The sequence below is a fragment of the Aulonocara sp. 'chitande type north' Nkhata Bay genome, linkage group LG18 (assembly GCF_057382095.1).
Source record: "Aulonocara sp. 'chitande type north' Nkhata Bay isolate Kocher_YH1m ecotype deep benthic linkage group LG18, A_spYH_male_GT1.1, whole genome shotgun sequence".
NCBI classification, from domain to species: domain Eukaryota; kingdom Metazoa; phylum Chordata; class Actinopteri; order Cichliformes; family Cichlidae; genus Aulonocara; species Aulonocara sp. 'chitande type north' Nkhata Bay.
In genome coordinates, this window is record NC_141361.1 from 33,565,531 (window position 1) to 33,593,511 (window position 27,981).

The window sequence follows — 27,981 nt, forward strand, 5'->3', positions numbered from 1 at the left end:
ATTAAGAAAAGCATCCAAGCAGAATGAATATTATATCCTCTGATAGAACATATGAGACCAGCAGTCACATGGGTGCTTCATGCCACACATGCTGTTTAGCATCTACACAAACAACCTTTTATGTGATAATGAAGCTAAAGCTGGGAGGTCATAACTGTCACTCCTGTGTATCAGAATATCTTCACTGTCACTGTAACAACAGAATTAAGAGCAGTCCCTGCAGTGCCACGAAAGTTTAAATATACTTACAAAAGAATAATAACAGAAAAGAGGCAGAAGCTCATAATGAAGGAAACCTTACTGCACCTGCCAGGCTGAGCTGCAGGCTGTGTCAGACACCTATACTCATTTATAAATGTAATTGTTACATCAAACAACACCTTCACCTGGACTCTGTATAACATGCACGATGATGCTTCTGGAAAGTGAAGCCATGCAGAAATACTAAAGCTGTGCTCAGAAAGAATATTCAGACTCTTTAGAGTGTGCGTGAGTATGAGCACGGCGAAACTACTCCCTGAGTTTATGATCGCAGCTGCTCATTTTGCAAATATAGCCCGTGTTATGTTCAGGAGGAGGAGGATTCATTGATCTGTTACACAGTTTTGTTCCTTCGAGCTTCCCGAGAACACGTGAGAGACTCTGGCTAACACTGATTCATTGTGTAAATGTTACCCCCACAGCTCCCAGTTGCACTGCTGTGACAAAAACACTGTTGCATGCTCCCTAACAGCAGTGACACAAACCTACAGCGAGACACGAGCGAGGACTTACTGCTGCTGGCCAGTTTGAGTTTAGTCTTCTCTCGGGCTGATCTGAAGATGCCGTTGGGCTTCACGTCGTCTTCCTCTCTGTCGTTGTCTCCTTTCTTCTTGGCCATGTCGTTCTGCTTCTTCTTGTAGGTCGGTTTAGGCTGACGCTTGGCTCGGCCCTCCATCTTGCTCTCGCTGGTGTCAGAATCATCTCCCCCGCTCTCCGAACCAGACTCGTATGTGCGTTTGTTCACCCTCCTTGACCCCACTTTTCTCTCCTCCCCGCCTCCTGGAGCTCCGGCCAACTTGTCCTCAGGCTGTCTGTCTCTGTCACCTTTGCTTCCAATGTCTTTGCTCATCTCGACCTCGTTGGAGGTGGAGGCGCTGAGATTGACGGTACAGGGCTTGATCATTTCTGACATGGCTGCTGTGTTGCTTGTGGTAGTGGTGCTCGGACTTTTCTCCACTTTCATACTGGAGCTTGTAGTGGTAGCGGTGTTCCTGTCCTCCTCGGAGTGCCGGGTTAACCAGGCTTTCTTCAGCTTGTGGTAGTTGTTGGGCTGCGCAGAGCTCGGTAAGGCTGATCCCAGGGACTGGCCATTAAGCAGGGGACTTGACTTGCCTGGTGTGGTACTCCTGCTCGCTGAGCTATTGCTGCTGCTGTCAAACGAGACCGAGGAGGCCTGACTAGTAGCAGGTGGAGGCGGGGAGCTGGAAATGGGGGTTTTCTCAGTGGAATCCACAGTTAAGGAAGAATTTTCAGCTGTGACTGACGAGGGAGGAGTAGAAAGGTTGCTTCTGGACTGTGCCGCAGCTAAAGCAGCTTTGTGCTTCTTGAGGTGGATAAACGAAGAGGCGTAAGGCTGACTCGAGCCAGAGATTGAGCTAGGTGTTGGGGTAAGGCTTGGGCTGGGGCGGGGTGCTCCTGCTACACTCGCAGGATTCAGAGAGACGCCTGGAGATGCGTGTGAGCCAAAGCCCTCCTGGAGCTCCTTTTCCGTCTCTGGTCTTATATGGCAGAGCACCCGACCCCCAGTGCCAGGTTTGAGCGCTGCAAAGTCACATCGAGCCGAGTAAACTGGCTCAGGAGTAGCGCTCCTGGTTTTACTCTGAGAGCCAAAAGCTGAGGAGACTAAAATGGCAGTCCTGCACACAGAGTTTGTAGCACCGGCTCCCACAGGTCCTGACACACCTGGCACAGGAGTCTTTTTATAACCCTCCAGGTTCAAGTTAGGCTGGATGACCCTACCTGCTGCAGGTTCTCGTGGACATTCGTCCTGAAACTTCGATGTGTAGAACCTCCCCTGGGGGAGCTCTTTGTGGATAAGAGCACCAGATTTCTTAGCACCAACGGGACTGTCGTACTTTATAGACGATCGCACAATGACCGATGCCATTGCCGACTGGGGCTTATTTTTAGAGAACCCCTTATCTCCAGAGCACACCCCTCCTCGTTCCTCGATCAAGTCTCTGCCTTTGCACCCATCTGCGGATGGAGCCGCCATCTCTCCGGGGGTGGCAGAGGCCACAAAGGTGATGGCAGCAGCAGTCCCGTGACCTTTGATGTCCCTGAGCTCTGGCAGCAACGTGGGGGGCTTCTGCTGCTCTGCTGATGTTTTGCTACCAGTTACTGGCTGAATGGGAGTGAGGGTTGGAGGAGAGAGGCGTCCACCGTGCGCGGCTCTTTCCCTCTCTGCAGCCTCTTTGCGTTCCAGCGCGTGCTGTGTGGGTGGATGGAAGACAGGTGCTCGGTGGAGAGATGGCATTGCCCTGAGCTGTTGCTGCTGCTGCAGGTGATGATGGTGATGGTGTTGGTTAGAGGCTGAAGATGAAGAGGACAACGTGGAGGAAGGAGGAGAAATAGCAGGGCTGCGACGGTCTATCCTGTCTACGCCTGCGTGGAGCTGATGCTGCGGCTGAACGAGGGTCACCTGCTGACTGAGCTGCTCCGTGATTTTCCCCGCTAAACCTTCTCCTCCCTCCGGCTGGTGCTTGATGAGAGGAGGGGGCTTGGAGAGGGAGTTTTTGGAGCTGGTGTGGTAGCTGCTCATCGACAGAGCTCCTGGGCTCTGCACGGCGGCCCCAACACCGGCCACGACCCCCGGGACCCCCATCGACACTTTGTCATAGTAAGGACCGACATCTTTGGAGGGGTAGAGTCTGGGAGGCTCATTCACCACACTGTTAGACAGCGTGGTGTAATAGTTGCTCTTTTCTGACTGCATGGTATGAGTGAGGGCGTGGCTAGTCTTGGGGCTTGGCGAGGGAAGACCCGGCATCCGAACACAAAAGCTCGAATCTCTGCTTCTCTCTCTGTCCCTGTCCATCGCAGGGTCGACGGAGCGCTGTATTTTAGCCGTGAAGGGAGCGACCTCAATGCTCTCCTTCAGGATTTGACGGTTTTCCTCTTTGTATTTGCAGGCGCGGTCTGCTGCCTGGAGCGCCTCCTGAGAAGAAAACAGAAACGCTGCAAGAAACGCTTCTCACACTTTCTCCTACATTTGTCACTAAAACAGAGACCACGGCCATCACAGTCAGTTTAAATGAGGGCTACACTGAGAAACGGGAAGCAAGGGCCAGACGATCCATAGACTTTAATCAAGTGGAAAATAAATGTCTGCAAAGGCATTTGACATGTAAGCTTAGCTGAAAGTGTCTGTGCAGCATCAGCTTTGCTTCTTAACAAAGTGATAACAACAGGGTAGCGCGCTGATATGGCCCATGTGCTTTAATATTTACACATGACAGACAAATATACGACTCTGATGCCTGAATGTGTCCGCTACTCTCAACCCGCCTTTCTTCCATCTGCTTTAAAAGTGAGTGTTTATCAGGAGAGTGTGCGAGCAGCCACGTACCTGTGGACTCGTCAGACGGGCCTTGCTGTGGGGATCCAGGTAAAGGCGGTGCAGATGGACGTCTTTTCCTGTTGGAGTGCGACTTCTGTCTGTCTGCTCCTGCTTCAGCTGTGCCAGTGTCATTGTCCTCATGGGATCCACGTAGCCTTTCTTATCCACATCTCTGCACACGGACAGGACAGATATTCAACTTCATGAAACAAGCTTTTACCATCTTTTTCAACAACTGCTCCTACTGGAAAGATCTAACTGTGTGTGTGCAGGTCAGTGTTCATGACTCAGAAACAACTGATGGATGGTTTAACCTCAGCCATGTTTTGTGTTGGGTAGTCAGTGATGTTGGTTGTGTAAGGTGGCTACAAGCTGCTGAATGAATGGCATTCTGGGTAGACTGCTTCTGTCATGGTCCGCGGCTGGTGTCCAAGGAGCTGATGGGATGCCCACGCGTGTGGCTGTCGACTCCACACCTGCATCCCATCCCAGGCGATCAGGTGGACCATTTAACCCAGCTCTGCCAGCTGCTCCACGCCAGTCCGTTAGTCGCCTCTCAGCGGTAACATGCTTCCACGTGAAGGTGGTTGCGAAATTCTCTTTTGCTGGAACAAACGCTAACCCTTTCCTTGTGCGCTTAGGTAACAGCTCGGCGTGTTTGGAGCCCTCTCCTGCCCGCCTGGAGTTTTTGGATCACTACCGGCACTCGTCTCCTCTATTCACCTGGAGTTTCCCCGCGGACCCTCAGCCCTCCCTCCGGTTCCCACGGCCCCGTCTGGACCGTAAGATTAATTCTCTACCCACGTATGCTGTTATTTCTCCGTTCCCCAGTAAGCCTCTTCCTCTTTCTGTTGCAGCCTCCCACAGTCCCGATTACGGCGTTCCTGAGTTATTTCCCGGTCCCTTGGTTCTCTAGTTACCTGGCGTGTTTTCCTTTGACCCTTCCGGGACACCCTTAGTTAAAATAAAGTTTTTTGCGTGCACCCTGGCGTGTGTCTCTGCTTCTGGGTCCAGCTTGTGTGCTGAACTACGGTTCATGACAGCTTCAGTACGGCGTTAGTGCCACTTCATCTGAGGTATTCCCTGCAGCTCAGAGCCACCTCAGGTCTGCTCTGTGAGAGCTCTCTGAACACGGAGCTTTTGAAGTAAAGAGGAGTTCAAATGTCCAAAGCAAATATTCAGCGGCTCCTATATTTTGTGCTTCTTTTTACCCACAGTAGTTAACTTTTTAATGCATATTGAAGCCACCAAAGAATTTCCTGCTTCCCCTCAGTGCACGTTTTCATTTCATGTGTGAGGTTCAGTAAGAAGTGAAACACAAACATTTGTGTTGTACGGAGAATGAAGAAACTTAAAGACTCCTTAGAGTACCGTGACCTGCGAGACCGTCTGGTTTGACAGGAAGTAGTTCTTTTCCTCAGCGTGGATTTTCTCCACTCTTCAATAACAACAAGTCACAATGGCAACGTGGCCAAACTACGATCTTTATGTTAATTAAGTGTTTTTAAGTCAACACTTAATCCAACCATCCATAATCTGTCCTCTGATCTGTAGAAGTTGAGCCTGATTTACCTCGCCATCACCTCCTCTAACGTTTTGAGCTTTTCCCTCCATAGGACACAAACACAGGTGGGAAACACAAATCAGCTACTGTGGGACTGTCGGTCTGTGTCACGGACGTCATTCATTCATCTGGTGTTGCAGGGTGTAACCCATCAAACATCAGCAGCTCTTTGTTTTCACAAGTTCATATTTTCAGTTTCCACTGAAATGCAGAGAAACAATGATTCCAGGTTTCATCAGTATTAACGCGGGTTTGGTGACAGAGCGACGGTGCAGCTTTAACTACAGCACTGATCTTTCTGCTTACTCTTTATGAAGATCCATGCTGGTCTTTGACAACGGAGGGCTCGTGTGGGCGATCTTGACGGGGGGGCGGTGGGCATCGGCGCTGGCTGGCCGGACAGGAACGTGGCTCAGCATTCCCAAACTGTCAGCAGCAGCAGTCTTATGGAGCCATGGACTGGCAGCATTCTACACACAAACAAAAACACCACTGTTATTCTGCTCATGGCAAAAAACTACGTGAGGAAACATGTGGCCAACCAATGATGGGGGGAGGTTATTATGTGCCTTAGACACTCGCGTCTGATTGGCCGGTAGCTTTTTTAACACAGGCTTCTTCATCAGAGGTCCAACAACACAGCTGGGAAAAGCAGCTTTATTTCAGCTTTGATTAGTATGACGAACAATCCAGTTCAACCAGGACATGTATGAAAATAAAAGTCTCGGGTCCTGAGTGGAAAGTATCTTTAACAGATGCTGTAATTCACCTTTGGGTGAACGAACCTGACATGAGCTTTCAGTTCCAGCTGAACAGGGTTCAGGCTCTCTCGGCGCATGTGTGGGTAACACAGTTCATTACTTTTAACCAGTAATACTCGATACAGGAACTGTAAATGCATTAGGGGTGGGGGAAAATCGATACTGTGTAGTATCGTGATATTTTGTTTGCTAATAATGTATCGATGCAGGGACAGCAGAAATCGATATTTTGTTACAAAAAAGGTTTTTGTGCTCTGACTTCAGAGCACGTTGATCCTTTTTCTGAGCAAGAATCCTGACACTGTCCAAATGTGTTTAACTGTTTTTTTGGCAGCAATAAACATGACAGTTTACTTATTTTAATTTAAGACATGTTTTATTTTAATTACGTTTAAAACTTTTTTATTTAATGTAAAATTATATTTTGTTTTAATTTACTTTCAAATTCTTCAGATGCTGAAGGGGCTCCATAGTTTTCATATTGCATAGTTCAGAATAGCTATAATTGTACCAGATGGTTGCATTCAGTTAAGTTGGACTAGACTGTAATACAAACCGTTCAGTTTGTCAACAATAAAACTGAAATGAGAGAAAGACTGAGTGTGAGACTTTGATATTAGATAAAATGAATATTGATAAAGTTTACCTTTATGTACAGAATCTGAATATCGCAAAATATTTTTAAAAAATGCAATAATATCGTATCGTGCGTTAAGTATCACATGATATGCTATGAATATGAAGATACTGACAGACAGCCAGTTTGTCTGACCTAACAGCAATAATGTTAAAACATGTCATGAATCACACTGACTGTAAATGTTTAGATAGTTTTTTTCTCACAGCATGTTTCATATATATGATTGGAACATGTTTGTGCAGCCTGTTTACTAAAACTACTGAATATATTTAGTCAAGTTTAAAGGTGTCACGTCAGTCGTCCTCAGCTCTGACCATCCTTCACTTCATGGTTAACGAATGTGTTTTTACCTTTGGAAGCGCGCCTCGTTTTAGAGACACATGCAGGGTTGTGTATTATCACTATACAGGGCTGATCAGGGGAGGAGCTCAAAGGAGGGGCGTGGATGCTAGGGACAGGATGAGATGAAGGTAACGATCCACCCATGAAGAGAGCGGCCGAAAGATAAAAGAAGAAGGTGGCAGGTGTTGTCGGCTGATTGTGCGTTTCCTCTAATCAACATGAAATGGTTAATGGGCTGATATGGACTGATAATAAAGGCCTTGTATTCCACTTTTCTGCTCACCTAAAACATATTTGTGTTGTTGCTTTGAGTGTTTTAAGTCACATTCAACAACGCACACCTACACACAGCACTTTCTAATAATCACACTCAAACTCTGACAATCACACCAAACTCTGGAATACAGATGGAGGGAACAAGCTGCTGGATGTCATCAGCCTCCACATGAAGGGGTCCGACCCCAGGTTTCCTCCACGGACTACGAATAATGACTAATGCAACCTGAAGCCAGAAACTCTCCCTGGATTGGACTAGTCACTGCGATGTCACCCACCGGTGAACCCACTCCACACAGGGAGGACTTTAGTCTGCTCAGCTTTTTAAAACCAAACATCGTCAGCGCGTCACAATCCCGGGAACACGAACTGTGGATCTGAGGGACGCTGCACGCTCACTAGCTAACAACCTGTGATTTATAAGTCACATGTCTTTACTGAGGTCACAGAGCAAGACAGCAAAAGGTCACGTAAACCTCTGGTCACCAGTGAAGCTCCTGCTGGAAATGAGAAATAACTGGAGGTGTAAGGTGCATCGTAATCGTCTGCATTTCTCAGAAACAGATGCTATATCGCTCTTTTACACCCATTCTACTGATGCTAAATGTGAAAGTGGACATTTCAAGGCTGTCAGTTTAAAGTCTACGTTCCTGAATGAACACACAACTGGTGTTACTTTGGCACCAGCTCCAGAAACAGATCGCTCACCTGACCTGTTAATTATGGTTTAGACGACTAAAACATAAAACTGAACAAGCGCTACACACCATTAAAATACTAAAAGAATAATTCCTTTCACACCAGCCAGTTGTATGTTGTTAAAATATAATCCACAAGGTGGCAGGCTTCGGTATCACAAAGCTCTGTACTACTGCTATTACTAGGATCAATGTAGCGTTGTAGTGCTGGCATTTTTAGGAAGGTGCAGACTTTCACAGATCCATCCATAGAGCTCAGCGACGTGCATTTGGGCTTTACAGGTGAGCGTCTTATTTCATTATTGTGTCACACATCATGCTCACGGCCAACAGGCTTATAGGAAACCAGGGGAGCAACAGCATCTGCCAGTGTTAAAGAAAAAACCAGCCTTTAGAAACCACAGCAGCGAACTTTTGAACATCAAAACGAGTAAATCACTGTAAGCGTCAGCACGCTGGAAACAGACATCTCGATAAAATAAATATGGACATATGGACACGTGTCATCCTGTTGAATGAACTGTCGTATAACAGAAACAGACTATAGCTTAAAGGTGACACTTCTTCTTTCTGCCAACCAAATCTTTCCTTCGCCTTTACCACATCCTTTATCTTTGTTCACCAGTGGAAATATGAACACAAACACGCTGACATGGGTGCTCCTGTACACCTACCCTCCTGAGAGAGGCCTCAGAGTTCACAGTAACAGGATTTTCAGGGTGGACCCACTTAGCCGTGGGTCCACCCAGGTTGAGCCCTGGTGGGTAGGACGTTGGCGTTCCGTTGGGGTACTGCCACAGGATTGGGTACAGACCAAGTCCTGCAGCCCCGCTGTGAGCTTGGGCTAGAAGAGATGGCGAATGGTGGCCCTGGCCCTGAAACACACAGACGCATCTTTAGCTTTTCTTTAATGAGGGTAAAAAGACAAAGACACTACTCTTCTCCACAGTACAGGACTGCAGCACACAGGAGGCACACCTGTAGGTACTGCTGCTGGTGGGGCAGAGCAAGGTGACCCAGACCTCCCGGAGAGTCGAGTCGAGGGTGGAGAGATGCTGCAGGAGGGGCCATGGCTGGGAGCACAGTGGGAGGCAAAAGGTGTGGGTGAGGCAGGGCGGAGGTGTGAGCAGGAGCAAGGAGATGGGAAGCTGCGTGGGGGTGTGACGCAGGGGTAAGGCAGGGCGAGTGGGGGGAGTGCAACGTGTGCAGGTGGGGATGGAGATAGGCTGCCACGTGATTGGATGAGACTGTTGCAGAGGCGGAGTTCTCTGCGTCGGAGCGAACCAGAGCTGGGTCTCTGTAAACAGTGAAGGGCTCATTCTTCTTGATAATCAGCGGACTCTTTGTGTTGCTGCTCGTACTGACCGCGCCCGACTCTAGCCGCACTGGCTTGAAGCCAGACCGCGGAGGTTCTGCCAACTCTATTTTAACTGGCAAACGAGACGGTGGAGGCGGGGAAGTATCCGAGTACCTCAGCATTTTATGTTTAGATACCTCGGGGGAGGTGTTAGGTTTAGGTTTAGAGATGTCCGCCAGGCCTGCGTGGGCCTTAGCTTTGACGAGATCAGCTTGACTTGCGTTGGGGTAGGAGGGGCTCTGAGAGCTGTCGGGGCGGGATTTCTGCTTCAGGGAGTCCAGGTGAGCTGAGCCGGGGTTTGGGCTGGAGCTGATCTGAGGTTTAGATATGTCAGGGGGGAGCACCGTGTTCATCTTGTGGGGGGCTGGTTGCTGCTGAGGGTGCTTTCTTGTCTCTTCAGATAAAGAGGGACTCTTCATGCCAGCGTGGAACGACTGTAGTGTATGGTGCTGCTGCTGATGAAGATGATGGTGAGGAAGGACATTTTTCTCCTTTTCCACCAGCAACACATTTTCAGCTATAGATGTGACAGGCCTGGGAAAAAAGCACAGCAGGAAAAGTAAGAAGCAAGTATGATGTTGACCATATTTGAAAGACTATAAAGTTAAACGTTGAGAGAAGTCCTCAGATCACCATGTGGTCCAGGGCAGGTTTCTGTGATTGCATTCAGTTACGATCCAGGACTGGGACACGTTTCTTTTTCAGTTTCAGATCCTCAGTCCACTTTGTCTAACCCTGACCCGACCAGGTCATTTTCCATCTATCCATGTACTTCCTGTTAGCCTAGTCACAGGTCTATCCGAGTGTGACAGGAGAAACAGCAGGGTGCATCCTAAACATGCTGCTAGTCTATCTCAAGGCTACAAAAGGCGAGAGAAGGTGGGAACCTAACATTCATGTCTTTGCACTGGAGCCTACAGTAACCAGAAAGAGTCTACATGAATGGCAAAAACATGCAAACACAGAGGGGTCCTAGTGGGCTGCTCTATTTAACAGTGACATCCACCATCCAGTGCGCTGCCCTACATCTTGGCTAAGTGAGCAATACTTTTGGTACACAAAGCACACTGGAGGAATAAACACATACGTAAAGAATATATATTTATGCATACCAGGTAAAACAAAGTTCAGTATCTCCCTCAATCTGCAGGTTTTAGGGAATCACAAAGCCACAAATGTGCAGTAGCTAGGAGCCAGAGCAGGCCGCGATCACAGCTGTGCCAGATGTGGTTCTAGTTTTGATGACCAGAGATCCACTGTGTTAATATTTTAATATAAAAAGGTGTTTTACTCTCCTAAAATAGGCCCACAAATCCAGCAGTGGTTGAGCTTGCTTGCAGTGACCTATTGACCTATTGTATTAAATTCTCTGCTTTCTTTCCATTATTGGTGTCTTTTATCATGGTGGTGCAGTCTTACCTTGCTATAACCTATGTGCTGCAGTTTACTCTTATTGGTGGCTTTTATCTGTGAACATAATTCGTTACCTTTATGTATTTGATGTGTGAACTGTTTTATTTTTTATTGTTTTATGTAAAGCACTTTGGTATGCCCAAGGCTTTTAAATGTGCTCTATAAATAAAGATTGTTGTTGTTGTTGTTGTTGTTGTTGTTGAGCTCTACGATCAAACAGCACCGGAAATATGTCCAACTCCTGGTTTTGGAGTAAGGAAAAGGCCCTGGGAAAAGTAGTCCCACTCCACAGCTGGATCACCACCACATTAATGTTTTTACAGCCGCAGCTCAGGCACCACACCTACGGGATGAATTTCAATAGAATATGTCGCCTTGATCTCGCATTATCGCAGTCACCAGATTTTCAGAAACCTTGACCTCTGACCCCTGACCTTGAGATAACAGCTATTGTATCAATGTAAACTCGTACGTCGCTTCATTCTGTCACAGGCGTCCATGTCGCTCGGGCGCCGTCCCAGCATCAGGTAAAAACACGTGAGCTGAAATATTTAAAACATTGTCTGCACTCACCTGATGACCTCAGAGGACGCAAACTCCAGCCTGCTGCTTACGCTCTTAGTCGCCGTAACGCCGCCTCCCAAGATGCCTTGATGCTGCACGGGAGGTTCCATCTCCGTCCTGCGGCCTCCCTCCGATGGCGAGGGAGACGGCGCTACAGGAGGCGATGAGACGGGTGAAGGGTTGAGAGAGAGGTAAGGTGAAAGGGCCGTGGACTCGGCCTTTTCGGAAGCGAGCAGTGCCGACACAGCCTCTGAGCTCTCGCGGTGCACGGTGGCCTGGGCGTCATCTGTGATGTCAATCACACCGGCGCTGTGGAGGTGGGACAGCGACGGCGTCTGGGATCGAGACGACGCTAAAACAAAACACAACAAAGTAAGAACACTGAAGCGTCGTCAGAGATGAGAAACTTGCAGCAGCTCACCTTTCACAGTGTTCTTGCTGTTCTCCAGAACGCCGCCCTGGACAACATCAGACATCAGCGGCGTCTGTTGCCGTGGAGACTGGGTGATCTGCGTTACGGCGACCAGTTCCTCGTCTTCCTTTGATAACATTTTGCTCGTTTCCTTCACTACGCTCTTTTTGACATCCTCTGTTGCTTGAAGCTCCGCCCATGGAGACAGGCGGCCAATGACAGACGAGGAATCGTTGGTCTCGGGTCCCTGCAGAAGCGGCTTCTCGTCCTCCTCCATTTTAGAAATGGCACTTGGTTTCACGTCGCTGCGAGTCTTTAGCTCGTTCTCAGAGTTGGGCTCTGAGGAGGAGGAAGAGGAGGAGGAGGAGGAAGATGAGGAGGTGGAGGAAGAAGATGAGCAAGAGGAGTGGGCGGCTCTCTTATTGTGAGGATTTTCTGAGTCGCTGCTCTCGGACAGATCGGATGTCATGTCGGTCTTCGGCTTCTTTGGACCCGCCTTCTTCTCATCTTCGTCACCTTTCCTGCGTTTGTTCGCAGACTGCTTCACCTTGGACTTGGGCTCTGAACAAACGACAAACAGGTGGGATCATTCTGCACCTGTGTGAGACTCGTGGTAGCGACAGATTTATTTTGGACAGATCGTCGTGTAGCTGGGTTCCTTTACAGACATTTGAAACATTTTCAGTATCACAAACAAAGGCAAGCTGCTGCTCAGATGTTAAGGAAAGAGACAAGAACACTTGCACAGTCACAACACACACAACTTTCTGTTAATATGTTGGACTGTTGAATCATCATGTTGTTAGGGGCTGTCAGAATGCACAGTTTTAATATTCAGCACTGGAGGTAAAACCTCAGTCTGACCATGACCGTAATCGCCGCAGAGCCAGTGAGAGGTTGGACTGGTTTAGCCACTAAACTGGGTCAGATCCACACACATGGGTGAGGCGCAAAAGTAAACTTTCCTGAACAGAAACCTACAAACTAAATATGATGGTGCATAATACATCTAACATCTAACGTCTGGTCCGAGTCTTACGTTAAGCTAACCTTTGCACAGCGACCAAAAATTGCTTCTTTTTTCCATAGGTTAGGTTAAGGTCATAGACTGTACATAAAAGATGGGGAAAGCCACCGTGACATCACATTCTGGTGAAGTCACTTTGTGAAAGGTGAGCATTTATGCTGTTGTGATTTCACTGAGACACAGGCATGATATTTGTTCTGTTTGACTCGATTTATTGTTCTCAATATGACATGAAACTGGGCTTTTTACCACAACCACTAACTGGAGTTTTAAGTGGCTTCCATGAAACGCCTTCACGTGTGTGCATGTTTTAGCTCTCTTGTGATGAAACCCGACTCACCTCGCCCTGCGGGCTCTTCTCTTCGGTCCTTTTCCTCCTCTGGAACGCTGCTATCTGATCCCTTCCTCCTGGAAGAACGAGAGATGCGCTGCTCTCTCTGCTCCCGCCCGCTGCCACCAGGCGAGTGGTGTAATTGGCTGGCCGGTTGCTGACTCTGCTGCGATTGGCTCAGTTGTTGGGAGGCCAGCATGCCCTGTGAGGCTTTAGAGTTGGGGCCTATTGATGTCATGATGGGGCGAGGGCTGTTAGCCTGGGCTCGTGTGTAATGACTCTGCAAGAATGAAAACAGAAATAAATAACAAATTCAATTTATGAACAGAATCTACAGAATCACAAACACAAGTCTGAGTTTACCCACCAGTACGTGCACCTCAACAACATCAGTAAAGCCTACATCAGATTCTATTGTCTGGTTTCACTGTTACGGCTGGCAGGCTGTATGCTGCACACAATCAAGCATTGGCTGACACATTTACACATGACATCAACAAACAAAAGAAGTAACTGGGCTACCATGGGTGTGAAGCAACTGTACAGATTATGAGGTAAGAAAGGAACACTGAAACAACTACTACAAACACACCGTTCTTCTATATGGTATCTATACGACAGTCAGATATGTATGACTGCTTGATATACTTCTGCAATTAATTTAAAACACGCCTGAGTTTAGCTTCAGTCAGAGGAACGTCCACAGACACGAACACTCCCTGCAACAGGCTGGAGTCATCAGGCTTTACTTTGTACTTTCTAGTTTCAGAGAATGTTCCTATTTATCACGTGGACAGGAACAAACCTCCATCTGTGCAGTGTTGAGGTTACCCGACAGGCTTTGGGTCCCAGTGACAGCACAGAAGCTTCTGGTAGACAGTAGCTATTATGCAGTTGCCTAGTTTAATATGTGAAATCATGTCAGTGAAGTTTAAACTACTTAACTTGGTGGGTGAAGATGCACAGCTAACACTATCAGTCTGCTGGGGGGTTGGTGTGAAAGAGCACAAAGTTAACATCCCCGACTGCAACTGAGGGTCACTGCCTACTGTCATTCAAATGACCCACAGCAGACAGGAAGGACAATATTGCTATGATGCCCCCACAGCAGTGATGGAAGATGACACACGGATGACTGGAGCTGTCCTTAACTTGGGTTTTATAGGCTGCAGAGTGCAGGGCAGTGAGCTGATCTCAGGCTAGAGAGAGCTCATCAGTGACAGCATCACTGCCCCAGCACATCCTGATACTGTGACTCTCGCACAGCAACAAAGACACTGTCATTCTGCTTCTTATGGTATATTAGGTAACGAGGTCCCAGAGCTGCAGAGAACATGAAGGTGCATTTGTCTGTAAAGTAGATGAAAACCTACAAACCAGTACGCTCAAATGATTGTAACCAGTATAGTAAAAGACAATGCTGCACCTGCTGATCTATTTCTGCTGAAGGTGTTCAGGGGTCTGCACGCTGATAACCCCTGTCCCTGAAAGCACACCTGCTCAATACGATTTACTGTACGCATGCAGCAGAGTACTATGCAACACAGCAGTCAGTGCAATTCACAAGATGTTTACAAGGAACTAAATTTGCTAAATGTCCAATATGTATTTACAATAAACGAGCTGCATGTGATTATCTAGGCTTAGCTCTGCTTTGGAAAACGACATGTTTTTCATTATAGATGACAGTGATGCCGATCTGGCTACATTTGTGCTGCACGAGAACGTCACCATTTGTAAGTGAAATAAGTGAAATGAGGTCTTTAGGAGTTTTTTGTTTCCATCGCTGTGAAGGCTGACACCGAGGCCTCATTACCAGGCTGCGGCTTCACTTCCTGTTTGTGGCAGTGGGCGCTCCTTTCTCTCCCATTAGTCAGCGTTATCCATAATTCCCAGCGTCAGCAGGTCAATGAAGTTGCCTCAGAGTGAGTCATTGAACTAAGCACCTATCCACTTTTCATGACCAACATGGGCCCGTGGTTATTTCCCCGTAATCACTAGAAGCTGACAAACACTGACATTCAGCGCCGTGTGGTCGATCTTAGTCTGTTCCTGTTAGCACAACTCCTACAGACTCTGACTGACATGTTGGAGGCTGCTGTGCCAGTGTGTTTATTCACTCTGTCCCGTTGCTGACCGTGAGAGGGACACGTGCTAAAGCGGTCAAACCGTGGCTTTGATAAGGACAGAACCTACAGCCAGGCACATGATGCACAGCACATTCAGTGTCTGTGAGAGGTAGTTCTTGAATCACGTGATCTAATCCTTGGTGAAAGGCATAGCAAAAAGCAACCCCACACTGCTGCACTGACCTCTGTGGTCACACACACCGTCACAGCTGGGAGCAGCTATATTACCCGGGGTGTGGCGGAGGCTAAAGCAGCCAGTAGATGGCGCTGTGAGAAGCACTTTGGCCCGGTTACTCTTTTAATGAACATGTGAAACGTTGCAGAGCACAGATTTAGGTTTAATGCAATCTGTGTTCACAGAAAACGTTTTAAACTGAATTAATGGCCGAATATTATACGTTTCAGATGATTTAGGCAGGTCAGCTATATTCATTTAACAAACACTGTCACAGAGCTCCACGTTTTACCTTCACAGAGTTTAATTTGTCTGCTTATTCGATTACTCCACGAGCAGTCCAAAAGACCAATGGAGTAAAACTATTGATAGTTGATGTGACCGAGTGCCTGCTGAGGCAGCCAGTAGTATTTAATAAAACCTGACTTACAGAAATGAACCTATAAGACTGAGAAGACAGATCAGTCCGCTTCCACTGAAGCTGATCACTGACCGTGTTTCCAGCTTTGTCCCAGTGTGTGACGCTGGCTCCAGACTGCATCTCAGTGCAGATGTGTGGAATTAGAGCTCCACTGCAGATACTCAGCTTGTTCTTTTATAAGTACCAAATGAAAACAGTAATCGCATCACGGCGCATCACACTGTAAGTACAACCCTGGGCCTGAGTTAGATTTAGGGGTGTGTGAAAATGTTGAGCACAGAGGACGTCTGTCAGCTTTGTTCTACTGCAGAAAGTGTAGGACTGGAGGGTTGGGAGGTGGTGTAGCAGTGGGGGTTCTGGGGTACCTGAGTGCTGCCAGTGGTCCCGCCGGGTCTCCCTCCCGCCATCTTTAAAATGTCAACGACAACAGGAAAAAATAATAAAAAGAAAAATAACAAAATGAAATGAACACAAAGAAAATGTGGGACAAGGAGAAATGTTGTTATTGACTGCGGGACTGGCTAAGAGTTCAACGTTAGCTCCTTACACCAGCTTGCTTCAAACGAGTACGTGGCAACTTGACATTACATCACCACAGTTTAATGGTCACCTGCTGACACCGCAGGCACATTACACGGAGCCGAGAGGTGAGCAGAACAACAGAGCGCCTGAGTGTCTAACCTCTTAGGCGAGGTTCATAGAAACTTTTACGTTAAAGGCAAAGTTGGCAATTTAAAGATACGGTGAACACAGAAAATAAGGAAGGACATTGGTCAAACAGCTCTGTGGAAGATTCGGAGCCACAGCCCTGTTCAGGGAATGCTGAGGATAAGGATGACGACGCGGAGCGTTCAGAGATCTGTGTTGACCAATGTCTCTGACACGGACAGATACACAGGAGGATGCAGATGATGCTGAGATTAGATGAAAAGCAGCAGCTGCTCGCTAACAGAAACAACACCAAAAGCCACGTGCTGGATGCATTCAGCTCGACAGTCATGAGTACACCAATCTTTGCTATTCTACAGCTTTGTGTGTTTCGTCTCAACTCCACACCCTCATCAACTCAATATTTTGCATACAATCCATCTTTATTCCTCATTTCTAATTTTTCACTGAGTACCTACAGCACAGGTGACAGATAGTTTATCACTGTATGTCATATTTGCTTCTGTGTCTGTACTCACGTGGGCAGCGTTGTTGTTCTGACTGGATCGCGACCTGCGCCTGGAGGTAATGCCGATGTTTTCCCCTTTCAGCAAAGAGTGAACAACGTCATCCAGAAAGGTCATCTGGACCATGGATGGATCCACGTTCTGAGGCTCTAGCACCTGAGCACACACACCAGGTTCATTCGACACTCGTATCTTGGAGAATTCAAATGATATCAAATGATGAACAGATGCAAATGTAAACAACATCATTAGAGTATTTACGTTACTCTGCATGTACAGGTCTATAGCAAGAACAGAATATCTGCAGACTGCTAACCAACCATTACAGGTATCCTTCAGCCTCAGAGTAGATACACCAAAACGGCCTCTGACCCTGAGGTGACTAAGATTCAAACACTTCTGAGACTGAGTAGATCCATCTATGGTATCAATCTGATTTCAGTGTAAATCAGTAACTGGGCGGTGTCAGATTCATGCCTGCTTTCATTGAAGGCTAACGGGAAAAGTCAAACTCCACTCCTTTTGCCTCTGTCTCTTAATAGCAGATGAAATCAGATGAAACGTCTGTAAATGATTATTATTTTAAACACGATGAAGACAGAGGGGTGTGTCTCAGGTTAAGGTCACACGTCCCATCCTTTCGATCCATTTCACACAGTGTAAAACTACTTAAATAATAACATCACATAACTGTGTGAGTGCATCCACGTACCTGGTCATTCATAACGACCATGTTTCGACTGAAGAGGTCGTGATGTGTAATGATACCAGTGAACCACTGGGTGGCCGAGTCTTGTCTGTACACACGCACACGGTAGCCATTTAATGAGTAGGGACCTGCGAGCCACAGGAAACAGTTCCCACTGCAGTTATAGTCCCACTGCATGTTCCTTATACAACAACTATTACAGTAACGATGTCACTGACGTGGTGAGCTTTAGCGAAATAAGACGGCATGCTAAAATGCGACCACACAGTCCAAACAAAGACTTACCTTGCATAAAAATCTCCTGCACCTTCTGGTCTTTGAGCCAGCCTTTCACTTCTTCGTGGAGCTGAGGGTTGTCTCTTAACACTGGGCTTTGACTGTCCACCTCATCCTTAAAGACACCAACAAGTACCAGCAAATGATTAAACACGTGTTTGAGTCAAAGCCAGCTCAGAAACAACCAGACTGACACAGACGATGGTTTCTCAGCTACCGGTGCCACCGTGTTCATTTCAACTTCAAAAGCTAATAACTCTTTAGAATGTTTACATTTCTTTATTAACGTGACCACAAAAGTCCTAAATGTAAGAAAAGAAAGAGTTATGTAAGTGAAGCCCACACGTCACAGTGTGTCAGAGCCTCCGTGTCCTTCTTGCACAGGCTGCTGCTAGCTCGTGGATCTTCTGCAAAGTCTAATCTAGACGTCTCTTCCTTGATGAATGGTTCACACCCTGTGCTCAGTCCAGACTGGGATCATCATACTGTACTTGCTGGAATGTGGGTGATGAAAAGATCCAATGATCCTTCTTTCCGGTTCTGGATTTTTCCGTCTGTAATAACAGACTGATTTTGCCTCTGCTAACATCCCTGCTTCCTCTGATGGATGTGTCACTCGCACAGTATGTTGTGGGTTCAGATAAAAAGCCTGGAATAATCTTCAGACACTTTTCCTGCTTAATTCAGTTCATATCTACAGAATAAAGGTTTTCACATCACACTTCTTTTCTAATGCATTACATTTCAGTGTTTTATGATGTTTTCATGCGTGTTCATACAGCAGTCGTGTCAACAAAAACGTGCCTTTTTGATCGTCTACATGAGCTTTAGCACGATGTACAGCAGCATTGTTGTTTAATGACTGAACATGAGGCTGTTAAAGGATTAAATACTAACTAATGCAGTCTCCTCCCTCAGTCCAGACTTCTGGGAAGGGTAGCAGTGCTTGTTTATTTGTGCAAAGGCCTGTCTTGGTAAAAGCTAAAGCAGAAACATGATAGAGCTAGCACGGGGAGCTGAACTCTGTGGGTGAAGTCAGCAGTAGTAACTACAATGACAGAAACTTGCACAGGAAAAAGGGTTTTAACGACCTTATTTTGGGGCACAGATACAAGCTCTTTGTTGTTGTTTTGTGCATTCAGTTTATTTATATCCCGATGACCGCTGAAACTATTTATATAAAGCTGCAAACTGCTCGTCAAAGGTGGCTTTGAAGCAGATGGCAGTTACTTGCACACGTGTCATCCTTTGGTTGTCTCGGTAATCCTGTAAAAGCAGGTCATGTGTCAGCCATCGTATCCTGCCCTGGCGCTCGCAGTCACCGCACACCTCCAAGGTGAGAAAAGTCGGGACCATCTCGCATCGCCGCTGGTTATTTTTCTCTTCGTCACTTGAAGTCATCAAACATCATCAGAGCAAATCCCGCCCAGTGTGGACGCAGCATCTAAAGCGCCAGCATTACCACCATGGCTGAGACATCAGCGGATTCTCACCGCAGTGACTGAAAACATCTAAAAATCCAACTCCTGTCAAAATCTGATGATGTTTATAAAAAACCAGATTCAGTCTGAAACTAGAAACCAGGAAAAAATGAAGTGTTTTTGAAAGACGTGATATTATGTTTCATACAGCTGTGAAGCTCTACTGTCAGTGGCACCGAGCCACAACCAAGTGAAACAAATACCAGAAAGATTCACACACACATATCCCTACATGACACCTTGTTGGAGTAGTTTCTTAGATCTAGTGTACTGGTTATTTATTTTTAAATTATTTGCTGGCTTTATTTACAGACACAGTGAAGAGTGACAGGACAGCAGAGTGAGAGAGGGGAAGGGCGGCCAAGGGCTGCAGCTCGCCGCTCTTCACCATCATACGGCCGCCCGCTCATCCCTCTGAGCCGACTCATGTATTAATGTACACTTTGTACCACAAAGTGTTCGTTTTTACTCTTCTGTGACCTCGTTTTGATTTCACAGTATAAGGCCCTCACTCTGCACACTACTACGTGCTCTTTTATTCTTTATCCCTTCGCTGTAACACATTCAAAGTATCAATAATTACGTTTTTCTATAACAACAGATTTTCTGCTGTGACAGTAAAAAGGTAACAGGTATAAGACAGAGACATCACAGACACAAAGGGATGCTAAAAGACGACGAGTAACCAAACCACAGACACCACACCGTCTCACAGCTCCGTGCAGCTCAGTCAGGAGCTTATGTGCACTACAGCTCGTGTAGTAACGATCCATTCTGAGATGTTCCAGAATAAAACGGATTACTGGTGTTTCAATCAAATAAGACGAGTTGCTCCTTATCCTGGTGACGGGCTGAGACAGCTCAGAGCTGCTCTGATCTCTGAGTGTTTTCTCATATATGAGATCATCTATAATCTTCTCTATTGTTAATTACTGTTTACAAAACTGTGAGATAAGAACTGGGTGTGAGCACCCGTCCGTGTACGTCTCCTCACAGATAAAGAGTGGCAGGAGTCAAAAAGACACAGAGGCAGGAAGTGAGGCCGCTTTCATTTCACCTTCTCTGTCATCTCCTTCCCCTCCCTCTCTGATCCTGCTGCAGTGCTCTACTTTCAAAACCTTTTTTAACTCCAAATTAAACCAGTGTAGCCTAAAAATAGCCCAGTGGAAAGCAGCGTGTCTCATATTCTAGAGTTTGTCCTTCTGATGACTAATGACCTCTGTTAATAGACTCCTCTAACTCGTAATCCATCCCAGTGAGCGCACACACTATTCTCTGTGTGTGAACAGCGGGGCTATGATGTTGCCTGGTTTGTTAGTCAGTATGAAGCTTCAAACCTGCAGTAATGTCAGTTTGAAACGATGTTCTGAAACTAACTCGAGTCCAGCAACAATTTGACTCCTTTTTCTGACGGCAGTCAAAACTGAATGAGTGATGTAAGCTGGCAAAGACGAGCAGACTTCCAAAGCTTTTGTTTTGTCAGATCTGAGTGCTGACTCTATACACGTGGTTTTACGGCGCTCTTACATACGTTGCATCATAGTCTCCCACACAAGTCTCAGTCAGACACAGCAGGTGACTGTGCAACAGCACAGAGCAGCTTTTGTATTAGGAACACTGCAGGGCATAAAGCCAGAAACTTGCTCTGAGGCTGTCAGCTGAACACTATTAAAATGGGTGTGTCAGCTGCTTGCTGCCTTCCTCCCCCAACAGTCACATTCATGGAGGAAAACAAAGAAAACTTCTTAATTTTAAACACACAGAAGTGATCCTGCAATGTGAACAATACTGAACGTCCCCTCATGACACCATCAACGGGTCGGGCTGGCAGCAGCTTCCATGAAACCCAATACTTGGTACTTTGTGGTTTCCAGCCACATCTCCATTGGATGTTCCTGCTGAGCTCCTAAACCCCATATCCCCTTCATCAGACTCGACTTTTCAAAGTGAATTTACACTTAACAGAAGGAAACTGTGTTTGGTCGGCTCTATTATTAACAGATGAATCTGTATTTGGTGCTCTAGTAATAAATTGGGGCAGCGGGACAGCATCTGTTCTGTGGTTTATATGACTCGGCTGTTTTGATACTGGACTGATAAGCATGCTATGTGGTTAGCACTTGCCTCCTAAGCTTGCTCCTGTCCACTGTGTTTGTGCTGTTGAAGCATTTTAGGAGCATTTAATGATCACATGAAGTAAAGTTCTACTCTGCTGTACGTGAGAGTAACAGAGAGCATCTCTGCAGAAAGGTGGAGCGACAGATCTGAAACACAGTGTGTGCATCGTTTGGTCAGATTGGTGAGTCAGCACTAACAGTTTTATTATCTGGCTGCTGCTCTTCAGCTTCAGACCACAATTTTCTAGTAACACACACACACACACACACACACACACACACACACACACACACACACACACACACACACACACACACACACAGAACTGAGCAGCAGCCTGGGTTGGCCCACTAAACACTGACTTCATTGTAGCGTTTATGCCAAACAGATTGCAGTCCCCGCCCCCTCCCACTCTCTTCTTCCTGTCCAACTCCAAAAAGAAAGAAATAAAACTCTCTGAGGCTGCAGCGCACAGAGAGTGAGAGACACACGACTGTTTTTACTAAAGAACGGGGAGCTCTGTGTGAACATGAGTGATTTAAGAATAGAGGAATTTGCATTGTGTGTGTGTGTGTGTGTTACAACTCCTCTGCAGTCAGCACTGCCCCCTCCAACCTGACACTCCTTCCTGTTTCAGTCACCACTCATGTGGCAGACTGTGTAGTGTCAGTGTGTATATTGTAGTCATGTGGTTTATCATGAAGTGTGTATTCATTTGACTTCCTTTCAATATTATTTATACAGCACCAGATCACAATGAGTTGTCCCAAAGCATTTAATATTGAAAGGTAAAGACCTCTATACTGATACAGAGAGGCCCCAACAACCAAGCAGCCCCCTACGATCTGCTGCCACCAGCTGAGGGTGAGGGGAGGTCACCTGGTGATTCTAAATCGTCCACAGGTGTGGATGTGGGTGCTCGTCTCTCTCCCCTGTGAGCAGATCTGTCCACAGAGCACCCCCGCCTCTCGCCCTATGGTAGCTGGGACAAACTCCAGCCCCCGCGAGCCTGATAAAGATAAGTGGAAGAGCATGGATGGATTTGCATGCCTAATTTTGATATACTGTATTTGCACATTCAGTGGCCGTGTTGTTTACTCTAACAATCACGCTACATCATGCATAAAAGTTGTACAGTGTGTGGAAATCTATAAAACAAATCACGGCAGCAGCTGATTCAACTTCTGTGTGACTGCAAACACAATACATGTGGCTTTTTTTGACTTGGGTTAAATATGAACTTCTGCCCAAGGTGTGAGTCAGTCACGTGCAAACATGTCAATCAGAGGACAGACTGCACACGCAGCTTATGGTCATGTTCAGGTTTGGCAGTGTTACATCCAGCAGACAGACCTCCCTGCGCTCCACAGCCAGCGTCCCTCCATGGCTGCTGTATCCAACATAATTATGAATGACTCATTTTTCATTAGCACATTTAATTTGGTTACAATGTGTACAAAATGTGCTCAAAATCAACAAATCTGACGTTCTTAGTAAAGAAATCCTCTTGATGAAAATCATCACTCGCATAAAGGCAGCAGGGAGGTCTGAGTTTCCACGCTGCTCTCAGTCGCTGTGAGCAGGTTAGGACAGGACAGCCAGAAGGCTCATTTCAAATCAACATTCCTGCTTTAATGAGCCTTCTGGCCACAACAGAAATGGGACCAGTATGGTTGGAGCGTAGAGTAAAGCAGGAACGACGTGGCCATTTTCATTTCCGCTCATTAAAGAAAAGGCACCAGCACTCAGCGGCACACATATCAAAAGTAACAAAGTACTATGATTGTTCATCATTTTTATTAAGGCTGTTTCAGTTTCATCTCATTTTTATAGGCTGCTTCTTCTTTCCAGCTACAGCCTTCAGGCGTTGCCACAGCAGATCATTCACCTCCATCTCACCCTGTCCTCCGTATCCTCCTCTGTCACCACATCCATGAAATCTGCCCAGTAGCTCCACATTCATCACACTTTGTCCAGTATTTCCACCATCCCTGCTTTGCACATGCCCAAACCGTCTCAGCCTGAACTGCTGCTCCGATGGACTCGTTTCTAATGCTGCTCACTCCCAATGAACATCTGAGCATCCTCAGCCTCCTGTCTTGGTGTAAGAGCCTCATCGGCACCTGCTTCTCTCTCTCTAACTCCGTCTTGCTTCTAATGACTTTGATTTCTCTTCTCTGCCGTCTGCAAACATCATACTCCGCACACACTCCTGCATGACCTCATCTGAGGGGCTCGAAGCAGATGCTGGTGTAATCCAGCAGCTGCACACTTCACCACTGTGTCGCTATCCCCGTGGATGCCCTGCACCATCCTCACATACTTCTCTTCTCCTGACGTCCTCATGCAGCACCACATTTACTCTCCTGGCACCATCATAGTCTCTCTAACTCCACGAGACAAAGTGCAGTTCCTTCTCTAAACGTCTTCATAAACACTCGCAAAGCTAACAGCACACCTGCAGTGCTGCCCCGTGAGCATCACATCAGCGCGTCCCTCTGTAGTTACTACAGTGCTGCACATCACCTTTGCTCTTTAAAACCAGTAACAGTACACTTCTTCATGCATCCTCTCACTCATTATGTTTCCATCTGTATCCCTGATCTTTGCCCAGCCAGCTGATACAGGTCCCACTGTGTTTCTCTGGTATCCAGCCTCGCCTATAACTCACTATAAACCATTCCCACCTCTCTATATGCCATACTAGTCTCCCAGTACTCCTGTCTACTGTCTACATCTCCCTGACTTTTCTTTACTCATTCTAAACCGCGGCTCTTGCTCTGTAGGCTCCAGAGGAAGAAGTTAGTAATGAGATCAAACACCTTCCTGGCAGCTCCCCTCAGCAGTACTTTATCAGTCATGTGGTGACTCGTCCCTACCACTCATCGCCCAGCTCAAATCTTCCCCTCACCAACATTCTTTCTTCGTTAGTTTCCACCATGTAATCCAAGCCTTTTGTCTTAGTTCTTGATTTCCAAACTCATCCTACAAACTAGCCCCTGACCACTCCCCCGGCAGCTACTGCCACCTCACAGTCCCTCTTTCGAATTGCAGCTTCTGAAAATCATGCAGTCCACCTGTGTGTACGTTCATCCACTTTTGCACGTCACTCTATACTGACCACAGCCTTTTCACAACATCCACTGCCCTCCTTATCGACCCAACACCATCTAATCAACCTCTGTTCAGGGGCGGCTGTAGCCCTGGAGGTAGAGCGGGACCATCTACCCACTGAAAGGTAAGTCTGCATGCCCAATGTTCTTAGGCAGGGTATTAAGACCAACCTGCTCTCTAATGGGTCCATCAGAGGGAGACTGTTATGATAGCAGTCTCCCTCTGTCAGTGTAATCATAGAAAGCACTTTAAACAAGTGCTTGAATGAATGGATGAATGAGGCACGTAAAGAGAGAAGTCTGTTTACTTCCTGTGCCTACGCGTCCAATGAGCTGCAGCCACCGATTTCTACTCACGACCACGTTATCCAACTTACCCCAGAATGTCTTTTTCTTCTGACACCCAGCCTATGAGGAATACATCCTGACATTCAGCCTTAGATTCATGATCGTAGCTGACGCTCTTCACCTGCACACACTACAACCCGATCAGCGGATCAGTGGATCAGTCCTCCGCTCATCCAGTCCAGGGCCTACTCAGTGTTTCTTCCTATCTGCACCTTCACTACCTGCTATTCAGTTGTATATCCAACCCATCATAATCGCTGAAGGACACATTTCTTCATTAAACAGACAAACTGTGGATTTTAAACTGTTGGTCAAACAAAACAAGGTGTTACTGATGTGCACTGTATAGCTTTCATCATCCAAGGCTCCTGCCTGGGTGCTGCAAACACAGTGACCCACTGTTGGCCTACAATAGATGGATATCAGACATATATCAGCCTCACTTGACCACTTCTATCTGCAGTGTGGGTTTGTGTGCTAATGTAACAGCAGACCACTCAAAGCTCGCTGTCAGCGCCGAGTTCCTGTCAAGTGTTTCTGCAGACAAACAGACAACATGAACTAGCATCAAAAACATTTATGACGTAATGCTGTTCAACCTGCAGGTGTACAGGTGACATGCTCACTATTCCCAGGAGCTCTGTATGTTTTACTACTAACTAACAAGTCTGTGTTACTCTGTGTTAAAGGGCCACCCTGTCTCCCTCCACTCTTCCTGACAGAAATCTCTTGCAGGACAAAAGTTCAGGAGATGAACAAGCGTCACGAACGTGCCCATCTGTGCCACCGCGCACCTGGCAGGCTGACCACCAGAAACACTCTCCGTCTGTTTTCTCTTATTTGATGATGACGGATCGGTGCAGACACTCACATTATTTTAAAGGGTTAAAGTCCTGTGTGTGTCCACGCGTGCCTGGACACGTATGTGTTTGTCATATGTGGAGATGAGACATGAAAGTCTAGAGAGTGAATAGAAATCAAATAATAACTGTAATGCATGATTGCATCAGCAGGAAATTCCTTCCACTGCTTATCAAGCTGTTTCCTGCTACTATGACCACGGTCGATTTCATCACCGTCTATGGCACCACTCTAAGTGCAGTGACGTAGTAGAAACTACAATGAAGACGCTAAATTCTGCTTTTAGGTTAGTAGGGCCAAGTGCAGTGACTCATGCAACAAGATCCTAAAATACGTCTGATAAATTTGTTTAGTATCACGAATAAGCGTGATCACAGCGAGAGAGAGTGGCATGAAACAAAAATTCATCTCAAGGATTTTTTTTTACCTGACTTTCAGACATTTTAATGAAAGTATGCGCATAAAAGCAAATATCTGGAAATAGAAAAGCACAGCTGCTGGTGTAGTCTTTTCAATCTCTGCGTAATCGAAACAGCAAACACCAACACTGAGATGAAAAAAGCCCGTCCAGCTGTGAATACCTGGTACGGATGGTAGGCTGAGTGGTCTGACAGGAAGTCCAGCTGCCGGTCCAATAAGAATTCCACTGCTGCCACTGAAGACAACAGGCGCTCCCCCACCACCGGCTTAAATGTCTGTAAAGAAAACACATCACCGTCAGCAGCTGCAGTTTTATGGTGGAGCTCGTTTCTGCGAGCAATCGTTCAGATGTCACCAGAGTATATTTAGATCTCAGTGTTTCATGGAAATATTCAATTCTACAATACATTTCAGGTACGATTCATTTGGAGCTGCAGCTAATGGGACGAAATCAGATGTCAGAAATGTAGGAAGAGGAAACGGGGAGAACGAGAGACAAATAACAGAGCTATGGAAAAGATTAGGGAGGAAAAGCACGAGCGGAGACATGATGAAGAGAGACAGAGACGCAGAGCAGGGCATGAAGAGGAGCTCCAGAGTGATGAATAAATTAATGAGCAGAGGAAGGCTGACAGTTGAAAGGCAGCACACTCCACTTTGATGTTCCCGCTTTTACACAAAGACACGCACACGCTCTCTGACAATGTCAGCCTATGGCTCAGCTGCCCATGCTGCGCAGAGAGCGGCTGCATCCCGTTAAATAGAAATATATACGTTTATATTTCAGCGCCTGACGTCAGTCGACCAGTCACAAAACTAAATGGAAACATGAAAGAACGAGGGTCACGGCAGTGGACGAGTGCATGTTTGTGCTGCTGTGGGTTCATGGTTACATAACGAGGCCAGTCTGGTGGAGAGATTAGAGGTGAAAACCATGGCTACTGTGAAGCTCTGCTCCCAAACACACACCCACAGGAGGCAGAAGCACATCGTGTGTGTGTGTGCAACTCTATTTCTGTCCATGCAGATCATATTTCCAGCATTTACGAGCAGAATGCAATTGCTAGCATTGTATGTATTTAAGAGGGTTAGGGTTACAAATGTCACAAGTGTCCAGGATGTCATACATCATCAGCATTTCTGGCCAGCAGGGTCTATCCAGGGTTCTTCTGGACCCTGGTGATGCAGGTCTACCCAGGTCCAACAAGCAGATCTGCCGTTTCTAGTCTTGCTTGTTTTTTCTGCGACTCTGCTGGATTTAAAGATCGTCTCCAGCTGATCTTAGAAAGAAGAACTCAGTAGCAGGAAACACGTCATCTGTATCTCAAATTCACAATCTTCCCTTTTTATGGGAAGCATTGAATTATTATTTAACAAAACCAATGGTCAACACATGAGTCAGGACATTTTATAAAGGTACAGGAAATGATTTGCAACATACTAGTTTCTAAAAACCAAGACTGCCCAGCGTGCACCGTCAGGTTGTTTAAAGGACGCAGCAGGAGGTTAAACCTTTCACACTTATGTTTCATTATCACCACAAATGTCTTCAGAAACATCCACAGCTATGTGCATGTCCTCTCAGACCCCTCTCTTTGGTCTCTGTCCTTTGCCCCACTGCTTCAGTATCTGTCTGTGGACGCCTCCATGACTGCATCATTTAGCAACAGCAGAGGAAATGCAAAGGTTATATGCAATTCACAGGTGCAAGGCTGATGAGTCACGGCACTCTCAACAGCTTATTGTGAAAGAAAATTTCACAACGTCGC

At 46.6% G+C, this 27,981-nt stretch overlaps 1 protein-coding gene across 3 annotated transcripts in view; it reads right to left on the bottom strand.

Annotated features, from left to right (window-relative positions):
• Positions 1-27,981, bottom strand: part of jmjd1cb (jumonji domain containing 1Cb) — a 123,703-nt gene that overhangs the window by 11,776 nt on the left and 83,946 nt on the right. For 2 of the 3 annotated variants that reach the window (XM_086272460.1, XM_086272462.1), the window contains 13 exons: positions 26,374-26,487; positions 17,881-17,986; positions 17,599-17,723; positions 16,899-17,042; positions 16,077-16,118; positions 12,996-13,266; positions 11,638-12,189; positions 11,226-11,568; positions 8,861-9,773; positions 8,557-8,757; positions 5,472-5,635; positions 3,611-3,773; positions 775-3,199 (listed from right to left, as the gene is read on the bottom strand). In XM_086272460.1, coding sequence (XP_086128586.1) covers positions 775-3,199; positions 3,611-3,773; positions 5,472-5,635; positions 8,557-8,757; positions 8,861-9,773; positions 11,226-11,568; positions 11,638-12,189; positions 12,996-13,266; positions 16,077-16,118; positions 16,899-17,042; positions 17,599-17,723; positions 17,881-17,986; positions 26,374-26,487 — 5,563 coding nt within the window. The remainder of the gene's footprint in view (positions 1-774; positions 3,200-3,610; positions 3,774-5,471; positions 5,636-8,556; positions 8,758-8,860; positions 9,774-11,225; positions 11,569-11,637; positions 12,190-12,995; positions 13,267-16,076; positions 16,119-16,898; positions 17,043-17,598; positions 17,724-17,880; positions 17,987-26,373; positions 26,488-27,981) is intronic. The other variant, XM_086272461.1, reaches the window with a different exon arrangement.